Below are 20,297 nucleotides of genomic sequence, written 5' to 3'. Positions count from 1 at the left end.
GAGCCAGTATTCTGGTCTTATCCTCCTTTTACAACCTTTAACAGAATGGTAACTATCACAGTGCATGTTACAGGGACTGACAAGGACAATGCAACATCTGCAAAACAGGAAAAGGTTTGCTACAGACCTGATCCTGCAAAGTGCCACACAGAGAAAACTGTCAGCCCTGGTGCAGTTGAACCTGTCCTTTGAACACATCTCCCTGGTAGTACAGATATCCTGCATTAAAAATTGCCTCTAAAATCACATTGATTTAGAGTGATTGGAATGAGCACAAGATTGCTGCTAGCTCCTGGTGTATTAAACACCTGATCAAAGCCCAGTGTTCTGTGCACACTCCGTGCTGCCTTTGCTGTACCTCACAGAGGTGAGTGTGTCACTGCCCTCTGTCAGAGCACAGCAGCTGATGGGTCAAGGCTGTATTCCTGCAGCTGTGCATGGGAGGTGCAGGGTCACAGTCACACATCAACCCCACTGAGCAGCGACAACTCAGAAGCATTTTAAACACCTGGTTCTTCTGCCAGGCTGCTCCTGGGCAAACCCATGGCTAAAACTCACCTCCCTGGATCCTTCCTGAGAGGCACTAAGAAGGCACCAGCAGCAGTGAAGCAGCAGCATCCAAGCCCATCCAGCCACAGATTTTCTAATCCCAAGAAAGACAGAGTTGCACGTCGCCCAAAGACAACCTTCCTAACTTGCCCAAGTAACATGAACACAACATTTTCAATCTATTGCAGTGAAAAAACCAGAAACAATATAAATATATATTTTAAAAATCTAGAAATGTGCCTTGAGTATCTCTCTGGGTCCTCTTGAGATACCACTGATCCTCTGCCTTGCTGCTAGCCTTTCCACACAAAGAAGAAAACTTACTTACCTCCTTTCCCCACCTCTGAATTCTCCCAGATATTGACTCTTTAGTGGAAAAGGCAATACACAATCATGAATACTCATCCTATTGCTTTAAACAGCAATTACAAAATTCTGGGTCCCCAGTATGAACCCCTGTATTACCACTTACTTACCCTTTTTACTATTGTTAAATATTAATATCATCAAGGCCTTCATGGGGCATGTTTGAGTTCTGAATCTCAGAGGTTCAATGTCTCTCCTAATGGAAGCTGTTATCAGCATCCTCATCTTATAAATAAGGAAATTAAGGCAGGCACTGGAAGCCAAAGTGACTTGCCCAAGGTAATTTGCTGACAAAAGAGAGAGATGGGAACACAACTAAAAGCTTCTCCTGCACCCCAGCACAGCAAGAGCCATAAATTATCTTCTCACACCATATATACCATTTCTTGCATTTGTTTCTACTGAGTCTATAATTAGTATACACACATCAATTCTCAGGTATTTGGACCCTGTGGTCAAAATAACGGCCAGCAGCAAAAATCTTACTGACCAAAAGTCTGCATTTGGGTCCCAGCCTCCTCTTTCACTGCTTGCCAGTTTCTTACAACTCTCATCAACAAAGCATATTTGGTAACCGATCAGTGCAAAACCCCCTGCTGCTCAATAGTAGATTGTTTTAACCAAAGCATGACACTGCTGAACACCTTCTGAGTCCTCGGTGCCCACCTGGGTGAAGCAAGAGCACTGTGCTGACCAAAAAACACAGAGCGTGCAACAACCTCCCCCAACTATCCCTGCTATTTTCGTTCTTCCGCTGCTGTGCAGGCAGCCCCGCCTGACGCTCCAGAGCCTCAGCAGTGCGGACAGTGGGAGAATGGACTGGAAGCTGTGGGACGTGCCCCGCCGCACACACGGGCCGCGGGGAGCACAGGGATCCGCACCGCGCTGTGCTGACAGGCGCGGCACTAAGTCCAGCTCCGAGCTCTTATGTTACCGGGGCGCAATGCTGCTGTTACCGTGTGTGGGTGTGTATATATATAAACACACATACACATATACATATATATAGTGTGCACAACGGGTGGGTGTGTATCATATGGCCATATAGCCACTGTATACAAGATACTATTATTATTTACAAGCTCAGACTCGCTGTGTTTTCCACACGATTTCCAAGGTGCAAGCACCCCCAAGGATCCGCCCCGCCTCAGCATTCCCCGTGCTGCTCCGCAGGCGAGGGCGGAACATGTGAACAGGAGGCCGTGTGCCAGCCGGAGGAAGGATGTTCGTGTCCCTGCTGCAGCCCCCGGCCCCGGCAGCCGCCGCACGGCCCCGGCACGGCCCCACCACGCCCGGCGCCCCCAGTCCCGAGCAGGCGTCCCGGGGCGGCGGCTGCTCCTCACCTGGTGGCAGAGGATGGTCCGCTGGACCAGGCGGGCGTAGCCGTCCAGGCGCACCCCCGAGTTGCTGCGGCTCCTCATGGTCCCAGGGCCGGCCCGGCTGCCCGGCCCAGCCGCGCTCGGGGCGGCGGTACCCGGAGATGGCGGCGGGCTCTCCCCGCCCTCACGGCGGAGCGGGGCCGGGCGGGGCGGGGCGGGCAGCGGCCTCCGCCCTCAGGCTCCGCGGGACACGGGGACGCCGGGGCACAAGGACCGAGCGGAGGAGCGGCCGCCTGGTGTGACAAAAGCCCAGCTGCATTTGTAAAAAATCGATTTTATACAATCTCTTCGCATGTTCGTAAAATAAAGCTGAGAATGACAAATACTTGTTGGAAGCTTTTGTTTCCCCTACTCTTATAAATCCCCACCGTTTTGAGACCGGATCGAATAAAACCACGGAGCAGATGTCGCAGAGTAGCTGAAGGTGCGTAACTCAGCCCCATATTAATGACACATTTATCTAAAAGACAAAGTTTATATATTTTGTGTTGTACTTGCTGCAAATTTATTACTTTTTTACAGTTGAAAATATAAATATAAGAACATTAAATAAATTTACAAGAAACATGCAAAGGCAATTAGCCAAATAGTTAAAGCATTCACAGAAACGTATTCCAGCTCCTAGCATACCAGGATGGGCTTTTACCAACATGCAGATAAAGCCCTGTGGATAAACACAACAAATACTTTAAATTTTCACTTTCTAGCATAGTCAGAATAATCTTGGATGTAAGTGACTGAAAGAATCCATGTGTTGACCCCAGAACCACAATGGGGTTTGAGTACTGAGGAGGTTCAATTACTAATTCCAGCAGAGCCCCGGGTAAGAGGCATGCTTTTTGTTGAGGAGATTATTTCCAGAGCGCAGCACTGAGCCCTCCCCACTGGGAAAGCAAAGCCCTGGCTCCCCTTCAGCATGCACCTGCTTCATGCAGCCCTCTTTACAGGGCCTGGTACTCTGCCACCAGTTTGTCCTAGCTTGCTTTGGGAGCATCCAACTTTTGCCCAAGAATGAAAATTTAAAAAAAAAACCAGTGGTCCCAGCTGCACATATGTGTGAGGAAGAAGTAAAACCAGGACTTAGGCCAAATTCTGTTCAGGAGGAATCTTCATGATGTACAGATTTTCATCTGTTTTACATGAAGAGCCAAAATCCATTTTTTTCAGGTAAATATCACAAGAGGAATGAAATTTTGCTTCAGCAATTACTGAGGTAACACCTCAGTATGTGGTTTGCCAACCAAGAGCCAAAGCACAAGCAGAAATACTCATTAGAATAGCTCAAGAGCTGCCCCTCAAAAACAACCATACAATGAAACAAACACTTTCTCAGCTACTAAATATAGCAGCTGTCATTTATTATTTATATTTTTTCTTCAATTTGCCCTCCCCAAACTTCTCTCCTTTCATCATTGCAACTGAGAAATTGCAATGGCAGTGTCCCACCATTCAAGATAAATACTGACCCTGGTGAAATCAATGGCAAAAACTGATGAGTTCACTCAAGCCACTAACACAACTTAGTTCCACTTAATAACCTACTGACTACTTTATTTAATACTCCATTCATGGCACTCTACTTGAATTATACTCAATTTCTATCCCTCTGTGGTGTATGAAAAGGTAGCTAAAGGTTCTAGACTGATTGTGTTTGATATTTACAGTTCTGCATCTAGTGATTATACTCAAACCACTGTAAGTGATCCACTTACTGGACAAATTAACTTTTGTACCGTTCTATGTTAAAGTTAGCTAACTAAAGAAAAATGCAAACTTACAATAAAAGTTACAAACAAAATACCAATTGTTTTTCTATACATAGTTATATTTATATTACAAGAAATAAATATAAAAGTATAATTGAGATGCTTAAAGGTTGATATCTTCTGCTTATGTACATCACTGCAGAGTTTGCTACTAAAACATACAAAAAGTTGAAGACAGCGTAGCTAACATTTTTAAAGTTAACATCGTTTGTATGCACAAGTTGTAACTTTCTACATTTATACAATACTACTAAGCACTATATCCAGATAAACTTAATTGTAATGAAAAAAGTCTAAATAAAACTTTTGTTTAAATGTAAAAAACCCTTAAAAAACCCCATTCTGATGAAGAAACAAAAAGTGTGCCAGCTATAATATGACATCCCAGGATCTTGTCAAAATAGTAGGTTCCTTTTTTTTTAAAATAATTGTCCTTGTCAATCCATTTTATGGCTGCCTTGAAGTTCCAGTACCATATATTAAATAAAACCAGTTCTTGGTCTGCTCACATTATGTAAAACTATTAAAGTAAAACTCCACACTGTAAAACAATGTGCTGTATAAAAGGAAATCACATTTTCTCCATAGAACTTAGGCTTCCTCTCTTTGAAGTCCTTCTAAGTGAGATTTGGCTTTCTTGGCTGCCAGTATCATCCTTGTCTTGAAATACAAGTTGTTTGCCTGAAAAGTCATGGAGACACACATCACCATTCTGTACACTGAAACAAACACCATTCTTCTCACTGGGAAGATGGCCTGTTGAAATAAAAAAAGGGCATCCCCTATTAGAAAGTTTCAGAATCAAGCCTCCCATGTTTTTTAAGTCAATGTAGGGAGTTCATACACTGTCTTTTTATCCCTGCAACAATTTTAAAATGTGTGGTTTTGGTAAATATTTTGTATACATTTATTTTCCTGTGTGAAATCCTGATATTTAAGAGATGTTAATACATTTATGCATGAGGATTCCATATTTTAAGCAACGAAGTTCACAATTCCCAAAATGTAGACTTGACTTGGAATAAGTATCAGTGGATAATATGCAAAATACTCCTCATTTTAATGATATGCTTTATCGAATTAAGTTTTAAAGGTATCTCAGGTATGCCATGCATCTGAAAGAAGAAAGTGTTTGAGAATACAAGGAATTTTTTTTGCCTTTGAAAGGAATTCAACTTACAGCATTTACATCTGAAGGACAAACAGAATATGGCCTAGACCTGATCACGGGTCAAAACCATATTTAGACTGCAGAGAATTTAACACATTAAGGTGAATCCACAGTGAACACATCTAACACCACTGCTGACTGAAGCCTTTGAATGAAATGCTCCACAAATGTTTAGTTCACTGGATAAATCTCCTGCCTCTATGAATCACATTCTAAATATTTTTGATAAGAATTTGTGGTTTTTTATTCTAAGTATTTGTGCAGACATTTCAGTTTGGATTTTTATTAATTTAAACAGCCATCAAGCACTTAGGCACAAATAGTGACAGGGTAAGACAAGCAGAAGAGATTTGTTCATGAATTCAAATAAGAAAAACGTTGAAATAATAGAAAATAACCACATTTGCTAACACTCTGATTATTGGTTATTCCCCTGCCTAATGCTGTTTCATCTTAAGAGTGTTCAAAATAGCTGTGCCCTAATGTTAGGGCAAAAGCTGAGAAGAAAACAATAAATTTTTCTTTGAACAAATTCAGGAAGGTGGTTTGTATTTCGCAGTGAAGAAATCTGCATGTTCAGCCATGTGATACCCAATGGTAGTTTCTGAAACATGCAAATCTGCAAGAGAAAAACTGAACATAAGGAAATATTAGGATGCCATGAAAAAATGAAGTCCTATAGGAAAGCAAAGTCACAGCTATACAGACATCCCAAACTTACCACGTTAAGTCATTCAGTCGTGAATCTGGAATAGCATTTCAGTAAAAGCAGTGAGGTTAAAACCATGAAGTCTTTACAGCTCAGTATATTTACATCACAAATCTTAATTTCTAGAGTGCTTTTGGTTTTGGAGGTCACTTTTTAAAACAATGTGTTGCAATGTTATTTTCAAGTTCCATCTTTGAGAGGAGAGCAATCAGGTGCAGCAATTTGGAAAGTTCCATGTTCCAATCTAACAGCAGCCTAATACCTTTTGAAGTCATTAGCCTAGCTCTTCTGAGACAAAACTGCCCCATGTTTGGAAGATTAAGTGTAAGGAATTGCCTCCAAGAGCTTTGCCAGGAGCTATCCAAGCATAGTTTTAGCCTCTTCTTATGGAAGTTCTAAGGACCCAGAAGAATTCAGTCAAACTATTGAGGCAAGGTATCATACAACCCTCTTGATACGAATGGAGGATGTGGTACGAGGTTCACAGCATTCAAAACAGACAATAAAATAGGAAATGAGGTAGGTCACCCAAGATATCCATGTTTGTAAGTGCACAGAAACAAAGTTTTATAGAAGTTCTTTCAGCTGCTTTTGTCTAAAAACCTTTTGGCACAGGACACACAGGCACTCAGACTGGAAAGGTCTGATTATATGAATACAGTAAGACAGAATTAGAGCACATCCAGCAGAACTGGCATCACTCAATGGTTTGGATCATCAATTTAGCATCTCATTCTAAAATATCCAAAAGAAAAAACTTTTTCCACAAAGCTGCAACAGACTTATTCACTCAGTTGCTGCAACAAACAAGTTCAATAGAATATTTTAGCTATCTTTCTGTTGAGAAAAACTGTCAAAATGCTTTTTCAGCTATGTATAAGCATGTTAGATGTTGCAGGGAGAGATGGCTTTTTTCATGAGAGCAATTAACGTAGCAGGGAAAAAAGAACCCTACAAGACATGCAGGCTTTTACGCCTGAAAATTTCTCTCTTTGAGAGGAAATACTTCTACCTAAAAATATTGCCTTACTTTGTATTTAATGATAGTGAATGTTACTGGATTCTGGTTCTCAACTGATCTTTTAGATAAAAAGTATGTTAATTATTGCATTATGTGGTGCCCAAACAGGGAGATGTTACAAAGGAATGTAAAAAAAAAACAAACCTCAATTTGGAATGCTGGTCAGAGCATGTCCAAATGCCATCTCCCAAAGTGTGGTGATTTCTCTGCAATATGCACTTAGTACACTCAAAGGAACAGTAGCCTCTAACCCACATATGATTTCCATGGCTTTTACTCTGTATGTCTGAGAGGTTATCTGCTGATATAATCCTGCTGATTATGTGCTATTTTAGGACAGCAAAGGCCAAGAAATGAGGACAATATAGCCCCTCCAAGCATGTTCAATGACTTCATAATAAATATTCTAGTTGATGACATGGCTCCTTAGCCTAAACTCTTGATCAGTGGGAAAAATACCTCAGGCACACAGGAATAATGTCTTCTGAGTTTTGCTTGACTTAGGGTTTTAGACATTACAGATTTTTAAGTTATTTTTCTGTTTGAAAAATTGATTGTCTTTATTGAGAGCTGAAATCAGCAGCATGATGTGTGCCTTGCAAGAATGTGAAGAGCTAGCTTATATTCACGGAAAAATAGATCAGTTTTTAGGAAGTACATTCAGTGGTGATTCATATCTAGTTTTCTTAACAGACAAATAAGCCACAGAAAATTGCAGGTGAAATTGAGTGCAGTGCTACTTACACCTGCATTTCAACTTGTCAGGAACAGAGCAGAGGGCAGCAGCGCAGAGGACAGTACTGCATAGAACAGGAAGGATGAGGAATTTTACTTCTGAAGAAATACTACTTTGCATTATACTTACCATTTCCATTTGCATGGACTGAATAATCATTATTCATTAGCAGTGTTGTAGAGTTAGTGGAGTTACTGTTTGATTGTAAGGAATTGGAAGAACTAGATACTCCTTGATTTACAGTCTGCTTCTTTAAACCATTCGTAGCAGTTCTACTCCAGTCTAAAACAGAAAATCACACAACTCATACAAGCACTATATAAAAATATAGTTAATAATGCAACTGAATTGATATAAAAGGCTTGACATACTTCTTGCAGTATTCTAGACAGAATTATATTCTCCTAAGAATTTGACGACTCTTGATATTTAAAATTATTTAAATGTAGTTCCTCTTTTCTCTTGTCCCTTTTTAAAATACAGCCAGCCAACTGTCACAGTTTTACAACTGCAGATCAGAAAAATAACCGAAGTGCAGTTGACTCTCTAAGTGAAAGTTTATAAAAAGTAAAAGTCTTCACAAGAGGACAACTACATAGTAACAAAATAACAAAGTAATTAATTTCTTTTTTGGTTTAAACCCTGCTTCACTTTGTTTTTATGGAAGTCACTGGTAAAACTCCGGCAGACCCAGAGGCTGGAACAAATCTTACCGTTTCTAACTGACCAAAAGTCTTCTGCAAAGACATGCCTTTACCCTGCAGTGGAAGAGGTCATCTCTTAGCAGTCAACAGCTTAAGGCAACAGCATGTAAACATGCAAGATCTGCAACAGCTACCACCTTTAAAGAGTATAATTTTGGAAGTTTACTGTATCTTGGATAATAAATTAGAACTGCAACTGCAGCAATGTGATAAACTGCCCTTTTTTTTTCTTTTTTTTCTTGTAATTATTACAAAATACCAGGAACTTAACATTAAACATAAGTATTCAGAAGTTAAAAAAAAAAAGTATTTACCAGAGTTTTCAGCCAGCCTGAATTTCCCACAACAAAGATATCTTCTCCACTGTTTACGGACATTCTCCTTTGATACACAATAGAAGATGAAAATGAAGAACCCTGTAAAGCAGCAACATGAAAGACTGTTGCAAAATTCACTTTTACTACTTCCTAATGAACAATGTTTTTGTTTCCTGTCATTTCTTTTAAATTTCTAATAAAAATTTTCCTTTGCTGAAAAGGTTTACAACTCCTAACACTGCAGATTTTCCTTACATAGATTAGAGGAATCATACACACAAAAGAAAAAACAACAAATACAACCAAATGCACGAAGTGCATAAAATTTTCTTCCATCAAATAAAAGGGGAAAAATTCTGTTGATTTTGAGATTTACTTAATGCTTTTGGAAAAGAATTCAAAGCAATGTTAAAGACAGGGTGTGATACCACATTATCAGAGTGTGAAGCTTTTTTAGCACATGGTGTGACACACTGCTACATCTTCTATTAGCAGCTAACCTATTACCACCAATGTTACAAAATTTTGAGCACTCATACAAAGAAAATCACTCATGTCTAAAATAACAATAAATGGTACTCCCTTTACCACAATTTCAAATATTGTCTAGAAGGGATGGTGCTCATCCCATCTCCTACCACTACCACATTACAGTCTCTTTGTCTACTTTTCATTCACTACTGACACAGGGCAGCATCTAACTTTCCCTGCTTAAAAGATCATCACAATTTAAGGGAAAGCGACAACTCAATCTTTGCACAGTTTCCAATCTGCAGTGGGAAAAATTGTATTAGGTTTAGAATGAATATTAAATAATAGTAAACCAATACAGCAAATAGGGGAGCAGTGTATACAATTTTCAACTGTATAGAAGGCAATTTTCATTGCTTTTGTGTCTCTGGGAAATTGTCTGGCCAGTCATCTAAGTGTCATTTAAGCAGAACTTGGATCCAAACTTCAGAAGGGCAATTAGGTATATTTATCATATATATATATATATATATATACACACACACACATATATATATCAGGTATATTTAGGTATATTTAGGACACTATGGACAGCTACAATACATCCTGTTTTATATAAAAGTCTTTGCAGCAACTTGCTTTTGGATATATCCAGTAGCACCCTGGCCTTCACAAAACTTTGTTCTTGTATCTACTTCCCATATGTCCTTAATTACTATACAGGCCATGCTTAAGGGTTGGGTCACTAACTTTTAGATGTTGCAGCCTTGCCTGTCTCAATGACTCTTTGCTGAATATCAAACCCAGAAGCCTTAGAGGAACTGAAGAAATCATACCGATTTCACTACATTGACTGCATTATAACATGAACATTTAGAATATTTATTCAAAATTAATCTGTTTATTAGTGAAACACAATCACTTCCAGGGATATCTGGTTTGCATACACTTTTTAAATTACAATATTTGTAAATATACCTATATAAACAGTATCAACTTTTTCTGTACCTCATCATTACAAAACTGCAATTTAAGATTACTGTAAAGCAGTATCATCTCATCTCTAATATAATTAACATGTTACTGCACATATCGAAGTTAAATTGTTATTGCTGAATCAAGAAAATGATGTTTCAAAATGTTTGGTTTATTATACACAGGGAGCTGTTACACGGAGGACAAGCTTACCTTGCAAAGTGTTGAAAATGGTAAAGAGGTAAGTAAATACTTCATTTACTGTGAAGAAAGCAAACCCCCAAGTAATTCCCAACAAGAATGTGAGGCCAGCAATACTCCTAAGGTCTTGAATACTGGTTTTCCTTTGAGCACCGAGTTGTTTCTTCTTTTTGATACGACAGAGCTGGATCAGCACAACAATGAACATGCTGATATTGATCAGGAATATCAGGCAAAAGTATCCCACAGCAGTAATATAGAAGACAATTCTATTTTTGATCCAGCAGCTAGAACAAAAGAACAGTGTGTCAACCATTATCAGAAACAGAAATTAAGTGAAATAAACATGAGACAAACTTGTAGTTTGTTGCACATGCAAACCATTTTTGCCTTTTTACAAAAAAAGTATTTTTTTTGGCCAAAGGATATGAGCCTTCATATAGTCTATAACCCTAGAACACGAGATACTGTAGAGTTAATACTGTTTCAAAGCACTACTACTACTACTACTACTACTACTACTACTACTACTTCCTTGCCTTCCCCCTCTTCACTTTAAAGAAAAGTAATTTGTAGGACCTCCCTCCACTCCCTACCCTCACCTCCCCCAAAGAACCTCCCTTTAACTCACAATTCATCAGGTCCATTGATTGAAACCTTTCCAGTGGTTATAAGTCCATAATTATCTGGCGATACTGCCAACACAATGGACACAACTACTGCTGGCAACCCTAAAAGATGATGAGCAAACACATACATAAAAATCATAGCACAGACAGTATTATGAGGACTTGAAATTATTATTGAAATTATTGTATTTTTCTGAAATTTGGCTGCTGAATTCTGCTGACTACTAGCTGTCTGAAAATTGTAGCATTCAAACTGCTCAGGAGCACAACTTGCAAAGAAACAAGAGTCCTCCACAGCCAGCTCCAAGACTTTCTAAATAAACCAATAAATATCATCAGTTTTCAAACTGATTCAAAACATCTCTTACAGGATAACTGATTTTCTTTTTTATATAGGTTTTAAGAAACAAATAGGAGATAAAAATCAGGCCCAGAATCTCTTCATCCTCTATCCAGTTAGATCTGGTTTTGCTGCATCTTGTTAGAAACAGTGCTATTCCAGAAATGGAATATATATACTTATTGGCATTTATTCCTGAAATAATGGAAGCACGCGCATTCAAAAGTTCTATTGTACCAGCACAAGGAAAATTTATTATCACTTTGCATTGCAGAAAATTCAGTTCTGCAGCTGGGAGGACTCCATGCCTCAGAAAGGTGGAACATATACCTAATTTTCACTTCTGACCTGTGTCACGTTCACTGAAATACTTGATAAGAGGAATTATCTTTTTAGCATAAAAAAGGGGGAAAAAAATACATACCCCAACCAACAACACAAAATTTAAGAATGTATTTCCGTACATAGGTGTTAAAGACTTTCACAAGGGCCAGATACATGTGGAAAGCTTCCAGGCCCATCCAGGTGAAGGAAACCAAGAGGAAATAGTGAAGAAATACTGCAACTGCAATGCATAGGCCTCGTGTATCATACAGCGCAATCCATGAGTCAAGGAGAAAAACTAAGTTGAGTAGAAGTAATGCAGCACACAACTGAATTAGTATTTTGGAGGGGTAGTCTCTCCGGATTTTCCTAAAAAAGAAGAAAATTTGTGAGATGGCCTCAGCTGTCTGCGCATCCCTGGCTTATTTCCTCTCCTGCAGTCCTTGCAGGAGAAAAAAAAAATTCACATTTTCATTCATATACAATGCTTCATGTGTTGCATTTATACATGGAGAGAATAATTCAAAACATACTTCCAAATTAACTGTCTGTATATATAAAGTTCTCCAGAAAAGGTAACATAAATACAAACAATAACTTGAAGTGTTTTATACCACAGTTGAAATTTTTTTACATTGTATGCTGGACTTTTTGTTGTATTGCTACCCAAACCCAAAAAATGTGTCTGTTCTTTTTGCTTAACTAGATCAAGCTTTTGACTGGGCATCTGAGGCCTTGATAGAGACAAGTCCCAGTTTTAGAATAATGAGAGAATAAAGAAAGAATACAAATGCTTTTAAAAATACTAGAATACTGTACTGCTTTCTGTATGGTGCATCTTAAATCCATTCCTTCACACTACTATTATGATAATCCATTATAAAATATTTCAGAGTGTGACTTATTCACTTCTTAATGCCTAGAGCCTCATGATACTTCACTAGTTCGTAAGATTAACATTTCTGAAGACTGTAATCAACACCTTCCTGTTGGAACCGGCTAAATCTGTGCATTATTTGTGGAGACAGACTCCGTAACTGTTTAAAAGGATTTCTCAGTGAAGACTATTATCAATACAATTGAAGAATAATGGGAGTTCAGCTGAATGAGTACTTACTCAAAGGCTATGTAGGTCACAAGAGTAACAGAAAGAAAAATTGCAGAGAGGCCACAGCCTATATATGATATAAAAGTCAGTACCAATTCTTGTGTGGGATTCAAAGGGGTATTTCCATACAAGTCCTAAAACAGAAACAGAAGTTATTTTCAGAGAACAGATTTATTTAAAAGAAAAAGATACAAAACCCACCAAAATACATCAAAATGTACCTTTCCCTCTATACTTATAAGTAAGAAAAGACTCCATTCTTTTCATCATGGCTCTTACAAAAGGTTAGATGGAAAAAAAAGCCAATCTAGTCTTGTAAAGAGCAGGGAGCTGGGTCTCCGTGATCCTTGTAGGACCCTTCAAACTTGAGATTTTATTTTATGTATGACTCTAATTGTAAAAACCCATTTGATTAAAAGCCTGTTTAAATTTGATTTCCTAAACTTTATTTCCTAGAGTATAAACAGCTGCCTAAATGTAAAGGCTGCAGTACTTAAAGAATTTTTTTTCCATCGACTCCTATTCAACAAGGAGTTTAAGCATGTCACTAATTATATGGCTACCACTAAAGTGAACAGAACCTGAGTATTATTTATTAGGTTGTAGGAACTTATTGGGTCTTCACTTGTTTAAGACAACTCAAGGTTAAACATGTTCTTGAACAAGGGTAAGATTGCGTAGTTTTTAAAATAATTACCATCAAAACTGCAAAACTTGTGAGATGATTGCATGAACAGACTGTTTCATTTACTCTACTTTCTTTAACTGTGCAGCCTTCATATGACCAGCCTCCATGTCCACCTGTTAAAAAAAGCAGCTTTGTTATTCATAAAAGGCTTCATTTACATTAACATGAATTAATGTAGCTAAAACAGAATAGTATCTTAGGTGATCTCAAGTACTTACCATTTTTATTAAAGTCCCAAAAAACACATCTAACTGTGGAATTATCCTGTTTAGGAGTAAAGAGAAAAACAAAAACAACAACTTACTAAACTGTGAGTTTAGGATCAAATAATTTATGAATGATCTACAAAATTCAGCACTGTATACACTGTGTACAGCAAATACGCCTGTTTCACATGAACACAAAATTAATTCATATGCATAAAAGGATTAATATTGCAAACTGCATACAAAAATATGAACAAGTTTGAAGTCACCAGACAAGAGCTAGGTCTTGTGCTTATGCAAAGATTCTGTTCCTGGTAGAACCTTTTGAATGCTCTTTCATTGTCTTCCCACACCATACAAATTCTCGGGATTTCTCCTTCTTCCGGACTTTGTAACTTTTGAAGTCATGACCACACAGAAAATGAAAAACCTTTTCATTTGCAAATATTTGATCACTTCCTACTGTCACACTGTTACACATTTACACACAGATTTCCTCACACATGCAAATTCTATAAATATCAGCAGCAATGCACTATATTGCTATAAATACTAATACTTCCACAATTATATCTCAAGATTGATTATTATGTCAAAACAAGTAAAGACGCCACTAAGGCAGCTCCTGAAAAAAGCTCCAGGTGCATTAGTGAAATCTCTACATATTTAGTTTATAATAATTGAGTATTTTAAACTATCTTAAGATATGAGATAGAAGACTTTAATCCTTGATGCTTCTTTCAGAAAGAGACGGTGTGTAAGAATCCTAATACTTCCAGATGACACAACCCTGTGTTTCAGTTCCTCTAAGAAAAACTACTTATAATTTTTTAATTATTTTTATATTATTATTTTCTGGCCATGCAACACCAACAAAACCAGCTGCAAAGCCAGCACATTAAGTAAGAAAGATAAAAGCTAGATGAATTTGTGATAGAGAAAAATTACCTTACACTACTTGAGAACCAAAATTTATACCAGTGGTAAATATGCAAACAAGAGTGATTTTTAATGTCCAAGTGGAGATGAAATGTCCACACTAGTAAAGCAGAAAAAGATGACCTGTACTCTTAGTAAAATGTTTCCACTACAACAGCTTCAGAAGAGGCAACAAAACTGTACTTTAAGTCTGCCAAAATGCAAATTTTACCTGATTAGGTCTGATATTCTGCAAAATGACAGTAACATTTGCCATTAAGTTGCTAATTGTGAGGTTAGCAACACTTGATGATATAACACCACTGATTAAAGATGCATTCTTCAAGGACAGATCCTGAAATGACAAAAAAAGCACCAGATCTTAAAATCTTAAAGGAAACAATACAAGAGTACAACACCCACAAGCTCATTTACTATGTGGAGCAAGCACTGGACAAAAACAATTACCTTTTAAGTAAGAAGTTTTAAAATGTGTTTTGTGGGGAAAAAAATTCCATTCATATTTTGGTCTAAGCTTGAATTTAAAATCCTTATGAACAGTGGGGCAAAACAATACCTGGAACACAGTGGTCTTTTTGAAGAAGTTGAATATAATTCTAGAAGCCAAGTCCAACTCTGCAGTGGGTAAATTCTTCAGCAAAGATGAAGGAAGTGTAATTGATCCAAGATTATTTAAATTCTGAATTGCCTGAACTCCTAGAGATATCTGAAAAATAAACAACATAAATGATTATGCTTCATTTCAGTCTCCAAATAAATGAATTATGAATTATTTTCAGTTTAAAACTTTAAAATAAATATCTCTAATTACTGTCACAAACCTACTGCTACTCTCATTCCTCTCCTGCTCCACTGCATAAATAGCACTTACAGGACTGAAAAGGATGCATCCCATTTCAGGTCTGCCTACAACTGGAAATAGTCTGGGTTTAACCATTTCCTTACAGGGTCATAACACATCAATGTGTGTTTTGTATTCATTTGGGAAAGGTGAGGAGCAAAAACCCAGGTAGCTCTATGTAACTGTAAATGTGTAGGGAGATCAAAATTTCACAGCATGAAAGTCTGCAAAGGCAAAGAATTTTTTATACCCTGTAGGAAATAAGTCAAAATTCAGAAAAAGTGTAAATAGCCATTATTTGTCAGTACATTTTTAAGTTCAGAAGGTTAAGTTTATGGTCTTAGATAAGACCATAAACCCTTAACTTTTTGATCATCTGCTAAAAAGTAAACTGGAAAAGCTACAATTCAGGTACCTCAAGAGCTTAGTGATCTAATTCTGTACAAAAAAGGGATCTGAACTTTCACCCATTTTATGTGCTGTGCTTACAGGTCAGAGAACTTTGTTTAGTACAAAATCTCTCAACGTTCCTGTCATACATTAGTCCTTTACATAAAATATCATCACCTCAGAGTTCCTGGGAGATGTGAAACATTAGTAGCACTGCAGGAAGGAATTATCTGAGTATTGAAAGAATGACCGTAATAAGAGTAACAGTGTGAACTCCCCAAAGTGCCCTAACCATGTGGTTTAATTCATCTGTTTAGACTAGTGCACTCCAAATGTTTTTAATCATGCATACGCTAAAAGTTTTTGAGCATGAACCCCAGTATACACCTATCCATAAGTTACATGTATAAATTAGTGTACTAATATATTATGCAAGTTATAGAATGTTTAAAAAATTAAGGAGATTAAAAACTACTTTTTAAATGTATTTTTAATTTATTAATCATATAAATAACTTTTTCCTGCACTGCAATGGACTGTTGTGTGCAGACCCTGGGATACTCCAACCCCACTTTGGAAATCACTGGTATAGATAGCCATCAAAAAAATTCCTAAATCAATTCCACAAAAGTACTCCTGTTGCTCTAGTTTGAAGTAGATGATACTTATTGAAAATTTTCAGTGCTTCATTGCCAATGACATGAAATAAAAAGTCACTCCTTAGCAAATAAATGTGTATCAGCACTACCATCTCCTAGTCATCTCACATACATGCACTATATATTGCTGAGAAATAGAAAAGAACTCAAATGTTAAACATTTATATAATTTTCAGTAACACAGAAAAGTTCCAGTACTACTTATGGCTTACGATACATTAAGCTATTTTCTTCTCTGAGGTGTGTCAAAATTGGTCCAAAACTTTCCATCTCTCCTTGCTTAAGCCTCCAAGACTGGTATTGTCCATTATTTTCTGTCAGGAGGGAGGTTTTGAATGAGATAAAGGGGACCCAACCAAGCTTTCTAAGCACTTCTTTCTTGGTGAGATGCCACTAGTGACAAATGTCTGACCATGTTTATCCAAGCAAAATACATAAAAGCTCTTTCCTGGAACCCTCCACAGTTATTTCCTTCTAGCAAATAAAGTCATCTGGCAAAACTCCTTGAAAAATTTCAGCACTGTCATGGTGGTTGAATAAATGACTCATAATTCAGGAGGCTTGAGGCAAAGTTATTCTGCCAAGCACTTTGTCCATTCTGGTGTTCTAGCTGTACCCGCTCCAACAGCTTACTAGTTCTGCCAGTTTCTGCTAAGTCAGCTCTCTTTTACACCTATTTGCACAGTTGAAAATTAAAGGAAAAACTGTGAAGGGTTTAAAAAAACTTCTGAAACTAACATGAACTAAAGATCCTGAAACTGACGTAAACAAAGAACAAACTCATGTTCCTAATAAATATAAAACCATAAACACTTTAAAATAAATGTTTGACAATTTGTAGGTAATTTTAAGTATTTTGTAACCTGGAGATCAGCTGAGTCCTGGACAGCAAAAGACATCTGGCTGGAACGGATTCTGTTTGTATTGACAACTGCCAGAGCCAGGGAAGGGGAGACAAATTCAGCCGATGATGTTGATAAGTTTAGTTTTAAGCCAATATAATCCACCAGTTTTATAATTCTGTTAAGAAAAAGTACACTTATTATTACCAAGCACATACATCCAAAATTCTCAAGCAAGTTATGGTTATGGAGCAATAATCCAGGTGCAGTGCAAAATGCTCACTTATTATGGTGTCAACAAAAAAAACCTCAATGGTTTCCATGGCATTATAGTATGGTAGAGCTGGTAACATTATAATGATAGTCCTTCCATTTTGAATAATTATATTAAAGAACAAAAAATATTCTTTTGGATTATGATTATGAAAAAGTGAAACTTGCTGAAGCCAATTTATTAAGACAGTAAATACAACACTCCTGTATTCTATTGCCAAAATGACCTACCTGTTAGAAATTCGTGGTGGTAATGGCTGAGAAGCAGTGAGGATACTGCTCACCTCACCAACCATCCTTTCTACATCTTTTGGCTCTACTTTTCCAGCTGCTAAATCATTTTCTATTTTGGACACAATTTGTTCAGCTGTGGCGATACTAATGGTGGTGTGCACAGAAGTCACTTTTGTGGTAGCTGAAATGGTTTTTCCTGCGACAAATATAAAGTTCAACAAGTGTTCAACAAGTGATATAAGCTTGGAGAAGCAGAAAAATTAAACAGTTCTCTTGATTAAGAACTTGTATCACTACTCATAAAGCTTCACAACATATTAAGCAATTCTTCCCTATCAGATACTTTGCAGAGAGTGGTAATTTAAATCTCATGAAAACATAAAGGAAGGTTCCAAATTTCCAAAATTAACTTCATGTTTTATTGGTTTCAAAGTCCCTCACATCAGACCATTAATATATTAAATAATCTATTATTTTGAATTTTTAGCCACTTAATGCCTGAATGTGGAGTAAAATCAAGATACTGTCAGAAATTTCAAAAGACACTTGTAAAGATGTGTTTCATAACAAAATACATAGCCACTAAGAATATTCCCAGCCAATAACAGTATTTTAAGGATGATCCAACATTACTGTGCAGTATTTTAAATATTAGGTTAGTTAAAAAAAAAAATCTACAGAATCTACAGAGTGATAAGGTCACCTCTGAGACTCCTCCAGACTCTTCCCCAGCTCTGTTTCCCTTCTGGGGGCTTGCCCCAGCACCTCAATGTCTTTCTTCTAGTGAGGGGCCCAGAAATGGACACGAGGTGTGAGGTGTGGCCTCACCAGTGCTGAGTACAGGGGACAATCACTGCCCTGGCCCTGCTGGCCAAACTATTGCTGATACAGGCCAGGATGCCATTGACCTTGGCAAAATGGGCACACTCTGGCTCATGTTCAGCCACTGCCAGCCAGCACTACCGGGTCCTTTTCCTTCAGGCAGCTTTCAGACACTATTCCCCAAACCTGGACTATTCCCTAGGGCTGCTGTGACCCAAGTGCAGGACAAAGCACTTGGCCTTGCCAAGTGCTCTCATACAGTTGGCCTCAGCCCCACCAATCCAGCCTGTTGAGATCCCTCTGTATAGCCTTCTTACCCTCCAGCAGATCACCATTCCCATTCAAAGTAATTCACAATAACTGTAAGGGCACCTCTCATATTCACTGTTTAATGAAGTTTGAAAGAAAATCCAGTATATGACAATCAAACAAAAATAATTATTTACTTGTCATATTTACCTGGGATCCCATGGCCATCAGCAGTAGGATGAGAAGCTGAGACAGAATGGTTGCCAGGACTAGCAGTAGGGGTCAAAGATATTGTGAAAGGAGTAAGGGGAACAATAGGTACTGTACTAACATTTTTGGGACGGGATATAGGTTGGCTTGGAATAGGGGGAATTTGTGCAACTGATCTGGTGCTAGCCTCAAAGTGGTGACTTACAATTGGAAGTTTGTGAGGCTCAGAAGAAGAAAGTGAAGAATGTTTAGTGAAACCTCCAGAAGGAGGAAGTATTGTAGAAGTCTTGTTAAGGAGTGCAGCGTCAGATTTAATTGAGAAAGCAGCATTAGTAACAGATTTTGTAGCAGGTATGGGAACAGTGATGGATTTGTTGGAAGTTATGAAAGAAAAAGCTGGCATAGTAGGTTGAGCAAGAGACTCGGAAGAGGAATGTGTAGTGCTAACACTGGTGGAAGGCATAGAATTTTCAGAGAGAGGGTCTGTAAGGGGAGATGTGGAAAGAGTTCCAGAAAAATAAATTTCTGTGAATGGTGGGATCAGTGGTCTAACTGTGGGGCTTTGTTCAGTAGAAAGTATAGTGGGGGGGAAAAAAGAATTAGAATTGAGGAAAGTCTTTTTAGACAGAGAAGGAGAATGAGAGGAAGGAACCCATATAAGATGAGGTGGCACTTGTATAGTACTGTAAAAGAAAAAAAGATACAAAAATACATGTTAAGTTTAACATTTTTTCTGTTTTAAAGAAAACCAGTTATAATAGAGGAATATATATAAAAATTATATGGATATAATAATAATAATAATGTATATTTTAAAATAAATCAGATTGGATGTTTCATGCTCTAATATTTAGACGGTTCATACGTTCTATTTTGCTGTAGTTGTTAACTAGTCCATAAACAAATACTATTACTACTGTCATTGCTGCCTGTTCTGAAGGTGAGCTGTTGCTGAACACAAAAGCTACATGCATCATGGAAAAAATTTAAAAAAAGGGAGGAATATAAATAAAAAGGGGGAACAACCAAAAAAAAAATTAAAAATAAATTATAAAATAATTATAAGAAGGGAGGGAAGGGAAAGAGGAGTGAGCCACATTGGAAAATGCCTGTCAGCTTTTTCTTGTGGAGTCCTTTCTGGCTATTACATGGAAGCATATAGCATGGAAGTTGACTCT

At 37.7% G+C, this 20,297-nt stretch overlaps 2 protein-coding genes across 13 annotated transcripts in view; both read right to left on the bottom strand.

Annotated features, from left to right (window-relative positions):
• Positions 1-2,445, bottom strand: part of PHKA2 (phosphorylase kinase regulatory subunit alpha 2) — a 44,667-nt gene extending 42,222 nt beyond the window's left edge. The window contains exon 1 of one of the 2 annotated variants that reach the window (XM_086879977.1): positions 2,259-2,445. In XM_086879977.1, the coding sequence (XP_086736103.1) occupies positions 2,259-2,336 (78 nt within the window). In that variant the 5' untranslated portion in view covers positions 2,337-2,445. The remainder of the gene's footprint in view (positions 1-2,258) is intronic. The other variant, XM_086879976.1, reaches the window with a different exon arrangement.
• A 330-nt stretch (positions 2,446-2,775) lies between these two features.
• ADGRG2 (adhesion G protein-coupled receptor G2) overlaps positions 2,776-20,297 on the bottom strand; it is a 56,517-nt gene continuing 38,995 nt past the window's right edge. For 6 of the 11 annotated variants that reach the window (XM_086879969.1, XM_086879972.1, XM_086879973.1 and 3 more), the window contains 14 exons: positions 19,120-19,802; positions 17,836-18,034; positions 17,353-17,509; positions 15,156-15,305; positions 14,811-14,933; positions 13,673-13,718; positions 13,464-13,567; positions 12,776-12,900; positions 11,759-12,027; positions 10,997-11,096; positions 10,378-10,652; positions 8,716-8,817; positions 7,827-7,979; positions 2,776-4,816 (listed from right to left, as the gene is read on the bottom strand). In XM_086879969.1, coding sequence (XP_086736095.1) covers positions 4,632-4,816; positions 7,827-7,979; positions 8,716-8,817; positions 10,378-10,652; positions 10,997-11,096; positions 11,759-12,027; positions 12,776-12,900; positions 13,464-13,567; positions 13,673-13,718; positions 14,811-14,933; positions 15,156-15,305; positions 17,353-17,509; positions 17,836-18,034; positions 19,120-19,802 — 2,671 coding nt within the window. In that variant the 3' untranslated portion in view covers positions 2,776-4,631. Of the gene's footprint in view, positions 4,817-7,826; positions 7,980-8,410; positions 8,456-8,715; positions 8,818-10,377; positions 10,653-10,996; positions 11,097-11,758; positions 12,028-12,775; positions 12,901-13,463; positions 13,568-13,672; positions 13,719-14,810; positions 14,934-15,155; positions 15,306-17,352; positions 17,510-17,835; positions 18,035-19,119; positions 19,803-20,297 lie in introns of those variants that run through there. The other 5 variants (XM_086879975.1, XM_086879968.1, XM_023918452.2 and 2 more) reach the window with 2 other exon arrangements.

The sequence above is a fragment of the Cyanistes caeruleus genome, chromosome 3, assembly GCF_971803275.1.
Source record: "Cyanistes caeruleus chromosome 3, bCyaCae1.hap1.1, whole genome shotgun sequence".
Taxonomy (NCBI): Eukaryota; Metazoa; Chordata; class Aves; order Passeriformes; family Paridae; genus Cyanistes; species Cyanistes caeruleus.
The sequence above is the reverse complement of the archived record's forward strand: the minus strand, read 5'-3'. Positions and strand labels throughout refer to the sequence as shown.